Raw genomic sequence first — 9,762 nt, 5'->3', positions numbered from 1 at the left:
GTATCTGTCACTACAGTATCGAAATGTGATTGTTTCAGTTAGTGGAATAGTTTCATTTTTAAAGTGAAAGTATTTGACATGAGTGTTTTTGTTTCACTTTTGACACGTAATACTTAAATAGTGGAGGAGATATTATGTTGCCGTGTGCTCGAACTCTGCAAGAAGTTAATAATTTTTTTTTACTAAAACACAACTGGAACCCTAAGTAAGGCATGTGTAAAATTTGAATGAAATCGGTTGCGTAGTTCTCGAGTTTTAGGGATTCACACAGACAGACAGACAGACAGACAGACAGACAGACACACATTCTCATTTTTATATATATAGATGAAATTTCTTTAATATTAAAACAAATGCACAAGTTAAGTTCTAGATACGATCTAATTATTTCAAATAATTTGATTTTTAATACTCTGTGCGTTAAATATGTTAACACTAACTTAACTTCTGTTTTCTGTGCTGATGGCGCCTCTGAACTATTTATTCTTTAAACCAGGCATGAACAACCTGAGGCCTACGGGACTTTCTGAATGGTACGCCCAACGAAAATTTACCTTGAACGTTTTTAGTAACACGGCTCGCCTAATGATGAGTCATATCTCAGCAGTCTGCTTCTCGAAAAAGGTTTCTTATGCCTGCTCTAAACTCATCTATTTTTCGACACCCAATGTATAATTTTGTACATTAACTTTATGATTTTTCTATCATCTCTTCGGGAAGTCAGTCGAAATTGATTTCGCTGATGGGGACGTAATAAGACCAAAATATATCAAGAGTTGTCTCCCATAGCCGTTGAAATAATTTAAGTAACAGGCTTTGTGACAGACACAAGACCAGAAGTCTCTGAAAGGGGACACGATTGATTATATCAATCTCAGTACTTGACTTAGTACTTTATTGTACCGACCCCGGAGAGATGAAAAGCAAAGTTGACCCCGCAAGATTAGAACTATGAACCCAAAGAGCCGGAATACACATTACAAAACATTTCGTTTATTGCGCGAACATGTTTGTTAAAATGTAAGGAGCTTGATGCCTGTAGTAGAAACAAATGCCGCCTATATTAGAAATGAATGTAAACCACAACGAGATTTGAATTCAGAATGTAAAGAAATGTAATGATTATGCCTAGATTATAGGCGCAGGAGTGGCTGTGTGGTAAGTAGCTTGCTTACCAACCACATGGTTCCGGGTTCAGTCCCACTGCGTGGCATCTTGGGCAGTGTCTTCTGCTATAGCCTCGGGCCGACCAAAGCCTTGTGAGTGGATTTGGTAGACGGAAGCTGACAGAAGTCCGTCGTATATATGTATATATGTATATGTGTGTTTGTGTGTCTGTGTTTGTCCCCCTAGCATTGCTTGACAACCGATGCTGGTGTGTTTGCGTCCCCGTAACTTAGCGGTTCGGCAAAAAGACCGATAGAATAAGTACTAGGCTTCGAAAGAATAAGTCCTGGGGTAGATTTGCTCGACTAAAGGCGGTGCCCTAGCATGGCCGCAGTCAAATGACTGAAACAAGTAAAAGAGTATAAGAGTAAAGATTAAAAGTGAATGCCAACATTAGCGAGATTTTGACTCAGAATGTAAAGAGATTAATTCCTTTGTTGGAAATAAATAGAAATGATAGAGCGAAAGAGAGAGAGAGGGAGAGGGAGAGAGAGAGAGAGGGAGAGAGAGAGAGAGGGAGAGAGAGAGACCGACCAACCAAGGGAAGCAAGTCAGGTGTGACTAAATACACGCGTTTATTTCCGACTGCGGACTTCTTGCTATTCATTCATCATCGTAAGTGTTCAATTAATGAACAATTTCAGTTCAATTTTTTCACATGTATTAATTATATATATACATATATACAGAAACAAATAAGGGTTTTCCATTGCAAAACTAAATCAACAGGGACAGTGGGAATAGAAGGACGCTATAATAATTACACGACGTAATAATAGAAACCGGCGTATTTATTAGTAGTTCAGTTATGAACACCTTACTCATTAAATTTCCCCATTATTAATATTAATTAGATAAATCCGCAATTTTTATGTGACTCCTCTTTCCCTCACTCACTGCTCACTGGTTAAATGATGTATCTCTGGTGTCTGAGAGTTAAAGAATCTTGTTGCTGTTCTATGTTTTAACAGATTGCCGGTATGGCCATCGGTGTTTAATTCCAGGTCTATTTTGATTCTGTTGTCTTATGATAAATGGTAATTCCAATCACAACCTCCCTCTTATCTTATTTTCAGACATAGTATATATAGGATTACATTATTCAATGTTTCCTTCCTTGTTTAAGACGGTAGTATGTGGTTTGAGGGAGAGATTTAGTTGCTATTTCTAGCAGGTTTAACGATCGCTTAAAAAGTTTCCCCTATTTACCTTTTATACAAAGGTATTTTATGTATGTGTTGGTATGTGTATTCTCTTTTAGCGTTTGCTTTTAGCTTCAAAGAACTCGTCCTTATATTTAATTAAAGTAAAAATTAACATTACTTCAAAACAAAACGACTTGGAATTACAATTGATTATTTTCCGACCGTTTCTAAGCTGAGTGGTTGGTTCACAGGCTGGAACTAGTTCCATCCTCATCCCTTGTCTGTTGCACAAATAGCAGCAGACTCGGGTTATTGATAAACCAACGACGAACCCTGTACAACGGATTTTCTCATTTTGACTATTTATGTGCCCCGTGATGAACTTGCTGGATAATCCGTTAAAATCTAATGTGACGGGGAACAGAATCCAAATTTTCCGTCTTTGTTCCTCTATTCAAATATAGAATTGTAGAAAGAAAACTGTTCTTGTATTTTATACAAAAAAAATTTGTTGCATCCGGCGTCATTATTATTTTTCGGAGGTATTGTTTTCGGTCGTGTTTGTTTGTTTATCCGTGGACAAGATATCTCAAGAATCGCTGGATGGATTGGGATGGAACTTGCAGGGATGTTTGGCCTCGTGACTGGCACGAACTGATTAGATTTTGGGATCGATCCGGTCTCGGATAAGGATTCTGGATTGTTTTTCCTGCTGTTTTTTAAACTTAATTTTTAAGAGCGATCGGGTTCATTTTTAGTCTGGCTAATTCGTTGATGTTGCCAGTACTACTAAAGCAGCGCGAACCCGAACGCGCAGTCGCGCGTCCGCGCTGCTTTAGTAGTACCGTGTTGCCTTGGCGGAGGTTTTCACTCTCTTGAGTGCTATTTATTTTTTAAAATTTATACTAATGCTAGCTGCAACATAGCCTTATGTTTAAGAATTTCCCATTGCAACCATGTGACTCTAGGTTCGATTCCGTTACACGGCAATTTAGACAAGTTTTAGATTGCCAGTATTTTATGAATGGAATTTGGTAGATGGAAACTTTGCAGAAGTTCATCATATATATCTTTATTCGCCACACTCAACTCTTGGTCCTATGCATGCTGCTTTCTCTAGCTCATGTTACATCCATTTCCCGGATGCTGTGTGTAGTGATGCAACTGTTACACGGCGTAATTACTGTAGTTTTGTCAAGACTTTTTAGATGGGCGTCGTTCATCGATTTGGATTATTCTGCACATTAGTGTCAGTTATTCACTCCACCCAGGGGGGTCATTCACCATTTAATCTGTCATGGCGTTACCACACTCATTCGTCTTGTTTACAAATACAGATAAATATGAACTTATCTCTCATCTGTCTGTTTATCCACTCGTACAATGAGTAGTAATCGATTGTTTGACGTTTCGTTGACAGATTTATCCATTAACAGGTTATCTACCTTTTAGCTTCCGAGTAGATCTTGTCACATTCGTGCCTTTCCCCAAGGACATTAGCAACGTAAGGAAAATGAAATAGCTATTACAAAGGATGAAATCCAGTTACTGATAAGATACAGAGAGCCCTCCTCTTTTGTAGCACCTATTTTCAATTGTTTCTGTGTCCTTAATTAAGACTATCGTGGGGTTGGGACCAACAAAGCGGCTTTGTCGAAACCTTATCCTCGTCATTGCCACCAACACCTCCTTGCTTTTCCTTAAGAAAACTGTAACTAACGAAGACTCTACTCCAATTGAATAGGTGATGAATTGGAAGAGTCATTTAGAGTGCCAGATAAAATGCTTTGTAGTATTATTCTAGCTCTGTATTCTAAGTTTGAATCCCACTGAGGTCAACTTAGTTTTTTTGTTCTTTGAGGGTTGATAGATAAAATACCACCCCCATTGCAGTGGATTAGTGGAATTGTTAAAGCAACATACAAGATATCTGGCTCTTTACCATTGATCACAAGGCTTTGGTTGGTCCAAGACTTGTCAATATTTTTCCAATCCATCCATCCAGTTTTGTCACCTGCTAAACCTGGGAATGTTGTCAGAGTAAAGTCTTAAGGCATCGTCTTCATAGAGTCCTATCAGAAGCAACCATCATTACACTTTCCTGCTGGTCTCTAAGAATGAACAATTGAGACTATAACTATTATCTGACCATCTCATTCTTAGTCTACCCCTATATCTCCTGCTAGTTGGCTTGGCTTGAAGAATCTGTCTTGCAATCCTTTTTTATGGCATTCTGACCACATGTCTGTAGTACCAAAGCTGTGACCTTTCAATGTGGGAAAGAGGGTTACATTATTCAGTGTGTCTTTCTTGCTTGAAGCAAATAAGATGTAATTTGAGGGAGATTTGGTTATATCTTGCAGGCCAAGCAGCTGAGTTAAGGAATGTTGCTATTTCGTAGTAGAAGGGAGGTAAAATAAAATACATGATGTGAGATGTAATTAGAACGTGGTTGATTATGACTAATTTTAAACAACTGGGAGTAATTAACACAGAAAATTTACCAGGAGGCACTGAAAAAAAAACAGTTTATTTTCTTAACCTGACCCACCCTGGCATAGTGAATGAAATGTCAGATGTAAATCATGGAAAGAAGGGTGGACTTATTCTAGATGATAGGGGTGAGGTGATTATATGGTCGGAATTATGGAAGACTGATGACGATGATGTGGAGGAGGATGATGTCGACGATGATGACGACAATGATAGTTATTTATATCATATCACTTTCCTCGTCTCTATTTTTATCGGATGTGTTCTAATCAATGTGTGTGTATGTTTGTATGCTCTGTGTTATATATTCATGTATGTTATCATCATCATCATTATCATTAACATCTGCTTTCCATGCTGGCATGGGCTGGACAGATTGACAGGAGCTGGCAATTCTGAAGACTGTGCCAAGTTCTACTGTCTACTTTGGCAGCTGGACATCCTTTCTAACATCAACCGTTTTACAGTGTGTACTGTACTGGCTGCTTTTCATGGGGCACCAGCAGAAGTGAGGTCACTTAGTAACTTACAGGACAAGAACCTCGCAACTGAGGTGAGAGTAATATTAAGAGAGGTGGGTTTGTGTCAAGTAACAAGGGGTAGTTAGAATAGGATAGAAGGACAGAAACACACACATATATATATATTCATATCATCATCATCATCATTTAATGTGTTTTTCATGCTGGCATGGGTTGGACAGTTTGCAGAAAACTGCACCAGCTTTCTGTGTCATTTGGCATGGTTTTATGGTTGGATGCCCTTCCTAACATCAACCTCCCTGTGAAGAGGACTGAATGTTTTTTTATGTGGCATGAGCTCAGGGGAGGTCAGTTTTGGTATAGTTTTTACAGCTGGATGCCCCTTGCAAATGCCAACCACTTTACAGTGTGGACTGGATGCTTTATATTTATAAATATCTATATCTATCTATCTATCTATATATATATATATATATATATATATATATATATATATATATATATATATATATATAATGCCTGTTCATGAGGGGTTCTGTCCCATCAACCTTCTCCCCACCTACACATCATCCCCTAGCACCCAAAAAGTACCCAGTACACTCTGTACTCTGCAAAGTGGTAGGTGTTAGAAAGGACATCTAGCTGTAGAAACCAACCCAAGACAGACAATGGAACCTGGTGTGGCCCCAGGCCTTACCAGCTCCTGTGAAACTGTCCAACTCATGCCAGCATGGAAAACAGATATTAAATGATGATGATGATATGTGTATACAGAGAGAGAGAAAAAAAGAGTAGTGAATTGGCAGGGTTGTCGGAGTATCAAACAGAATACCCTGGTGTATTTATTCTAGCTTTCTGTGCTCTGAAGTCAAGTCCACCCTTAGTCAACAAAGAACCTGCCATCATGTACTGGGACTAATTCATCTCTTTCTCTATTTCTTTCTCTTGGAATTGGCTATGCTGCATTGTGAGAAGGGCTATAAGAGACCCATTCATAGCATCCATTTGTGCAGAAATGGAGAAGGGTTGAGCAAAGGGTTTGCAAATTCTTCTCTAAAAAAAAAAAAAGAACCTACTATGCCACTGGAACTATCCAAAGTTGAACCAATATGCATGCAGAACATGTAAAGGAAATAAGAAAACAATAAAAGAAACTATATGTCTATGTTTTGTGTGGTTATACTGGTTGTTTTTCTTTATCATTGTTGCTTTGTGTTTTTTAATCATAGTCTGGAATTTAATAATCATTCACTGAATATAATGTCGCTTTGTGTAACACAATAGCAGCTACAATTGAATAATAGTCTCCTTTTAAAGAAGAGTAACCAGGTCACTCAATCTGTTAGAAATAGAAGCCGAATCTCCCTCTACTCACCACTCCATTGTCTAAAAAAAAATGAAGGACGCTTTGGATAATGTCGTCCTAGATACACTAAAAGATATGGTTGTTGCTGGAACACTTTTTGATCATTGGTCTGCTTGATTAGCCTGACTTGGGGTTCAAACAACAACAACAATAACTGAGGTACCTACTGAGGGACAGTCATTGAAATTAAGACTGCTTATTTTGATCCTAGGCCATCTTCTGGAAAGTATACTACTGGTTGTGATTTAGTATTTGTTACCTACTCGCCTTAGAAGTTCTTTGATACAAAAAAACCCCATCTATTTTAACCCTTTTGATACCAGCTCACCAGAGATCACCCTTAATTCTATGATACAAACTTCCTGTTTCAGAGTGATCTTAATCAATCCTTTAGCTTCAGCTCATCAAATCTTGTCCAACCCTATGTGAACATGGAAACCTGGTGTTAAATGATGATTATGATGATATGAAAATATTTAGCAAAACAATTAATGAATATAATGTAATGTCTCTATTTTCTAGATGTCTAAATTGATCAGTCAGGAGACTTTTGATGATGCTGTTGTTGAAAATATTGAAGAATTTGATATGAGCCCTGAAGAAGCTCTGGACGATGCCCTCAGCCAGTTTAAAACTCAGGTAATTTACTAAATCATTATATTTTTTATAGAATTCATAAATCAATTAGCTTTCGTTTTATAATGTTTTGTGTGATTTCTTTCTCTAACTCACTCTTACTCTTTCTCCTTCTTTTATGCAGGATGTAGATTTGAGTTTAATTGTGAAAGACACCCAAGTCTATTCCTCGGAGAACAATGGTCCTGTAGTCCATACCTCTGTAAAAATAACCAACCAGTTAAAACAGTTCCTGACTGATGATAACATCAATGAAGTAGAATTAGAGAAACTGATCATGGATTTTGTCAAAGAATGTGCAGATTTTGCCAAAAGTTCCCTCGCTGGTACCAATGGTGCTTATACTACTTTATATAAATTCTTGCAAAAGCTACAAAACTGCCAGAACAACAAGTTATTACAGATGTTTATAAATGCTGTTTATGTACTTTTGGTGGGACAATCTAAACTAATGAAACCAACAGATACGAAATATTTCTTGGAATTAATTGAGCTACATCGTGCTGACATTAATATTTTGCTACAGACTATCAAAGTAATTAGTACTTCTTGTATTACTAATGAAGCTAACAAGAAAAGTTATATCGATGGTCAAATTGTTAGTAAGGCAATGGACTTACTTAGAACTTACAAAGATGAAAAGGAACTTGTGAAAGCTATCTGCTCCTTATTCTGTGTGTTAACAGCCGATGATGATTCATCTGTTCCCTTTGGAAATGCTCATGAAACCTGTAGGTTGATAGCAACTGAAGATTCTGGTCTTCTTTTGATTTTGGAGCTATGCAAACGTAAGTAGGTCTTGAAGTATTTGAAACATTTTTTTGTAATTTTTCTTATTGTTTATCTTTTATCTTTTACTTGCTTCAGTCATTAGACTGCAGCCAATCTGGGGAACTGCCTTGAAGAATTTCAGTCAAACCAATCAATCCTGGTACTAATTATTGTAAAACCTAGCACCTATTACTGTATGTGTTTTGTAAAAATGGTTTAGTCAGAGGGATGGAGCAGGTCTTCCAAGACTGGTGACATTGATTTGGTCAATGTTCAATATAAACATCAGTAAGTCAATGTGTGCTGGTGAAATGCAGAAGGGAAGGAAATATTTCATGGGGTTGCTCACCTGGAAAGGACGGATTGAGCATTGTGATTATTGTGGAGCCTGGAGTGGGTAGGGAGCAAGACAGTGATGGGCCTGTGGTTCTCAAACTGTCAAATACCAAGTCCTTTTGAGAAAATATTAAATATTCCAAACCCTAGCTTAAAAGTACCAGTTATTTTCCTGAAGACTTCATTGTTTTCAAAATTTATTTGAAACACAGGTAATGTATTTCAACAGAAATATGAAAACAAAGGGTTAAATCTACAGAAAGCCAAAAAGAATTGTCCTAAAAGACCATTGTATCTTGTGTAATAAGTAAGATAATAGAAATATAAAATATGAGTTGGTATTGTCATTTTTGTTTTTCTGTTTCAGATTATAGTAAAGATACCACTATTCTTAAAGAACTCTTCACAACACTTCCTACATTGTTAGTAAGAAATGAATTCTGTCAGCAAGTGTATGAATTTGGTGGTATTTCATTCTTGACAACTATATTCCTGGACAATTTGGAAAACGCTGTAAGTGAATTTTATTTTATAGTAGGCACCAGCATGGCTATGTGGTTAAGAAGTTGGCTTCTCAACCATGTGTCTTGGAGTGGAGGTGTGTGGTTTAATGAATGGTTAGGGTGTTGGACTCATGATCGTAAGATTGTGGTTTGAGTTCCATAACTGGGCAATATGTTGTGTTCTTGAGCAACATAGTGTTGGTGCAATATCAAAATCACTCAGTACACTCTCTGAAGTGGTTGGCATGCTGTAAAGACCATGTCCAGACAAAGTGGAGCTGGCCAGCTCCTGTCAATCCATCCAACCCATACCAGCATGGGAAATGGATGTTAAATGATGTTGATGATGAAATATTTTTAAAATGTCCTGTCTTTTTGCTCATGTTAAATGTTTAAATACTGAAATAGATTTATTTTCTCTTGCAGTCAATCTGCTCAAGAACAATGACCATATTCCAGTGTTTAGCTCGAAATGATGTGGTTAAAGATGCCATTGTGACATCTGGAGTGGTGGACATTATCTTGGTTGCCCTCTCGAAACATGTGTCGAAGCCACCTGTGTGTGAGGCCAGCTGTGCACTGATTGGCGCCCTAGCATTAAGGTCCCCATCTAATGCTAAAATCATCATGACAACGACCTTCCCTCAGTTATTGGTTCAAGTGATGAAATCACACCCAGATTCTGCACATGTTCAGGTAAGGACATTTCTTATTCTTCCTTTCAAATGAATTAACTCCTGTACTCATTTATTTAGTCTACTCTTCTACCATTTCTGCTAAACACAACTGTTTAGGATCATAACTTTGTGGAAGGGAGACGAATCAGCCTATCTCCATTATTTCTTTACTTGTTTAACCATTTC

The 9,762-nt window shown here is 37.5% G+C and overlaps 1 protein-coding gene across 2 annotated transcripts in view; it reads left to right on the top strand.

Moving 5' to 3' along the window:
- The first annotated feature begins 1,667 nt into the window (after positions 1 to 1,667).
- Positions 1,668 to 9,762, top strand: part of LOC106877367 (armadillo repeat-containing protein 6) — a 10,525-nt gene continuing 2,430 nt past the window's right edge. Inside the window, exons 1-5 of one of the 2 annotated variants that reach the window (XM_014926254.2) lie at positions 1,668 to 1,782; positions 7,176 to 7,292; positions 7,414 to 8,077; positions 8,764 to 8,909; positions 9,326 to 9,595. In XM_014926254.2, coding sequence (XP_014781740.1) covers positions 7,176 to 7,292; positions 7,414 to 8,077; positions 8,764 to 8,909; positions 9,326 to 9,595 — 1,197 coding nt within the window. In that variant the 5' untranslated portion in view covers positions 1,668 to 1,782. Of the gene's footprint in view, positions 1,783 to 2,835; positions 2,855 to 7,175; positions 7,293 to 7,413; positions 8,078 to 8,763; positions 8,910 to 9,325; positions 9,596 to 9,762 lie in introns of those variants that run through there. The other variant, XM_052973942.1, reaches the window with a different exon arrangement.

Source organism: Octopus bimaculoides, chromosome 17 (genome assembly GCF_001194135.2).
Source record: "Octopus bimaculoides isolate UCB-OBI-ISO-001 chromosome 17, ASM119413v2, whole genome shotgun sequence".
Classification (NCBI taxonomy): Eukaryota; Metazoa; Mollusca; class Cephalopoda; order Octopoda; family Octopodidae; genus Octopus; species Octopus bimaculoides.
Note: the sequence above shows the minus strand (reverse complement) of the source record. Positions and strands in the feature narration are given on the sequence as shown.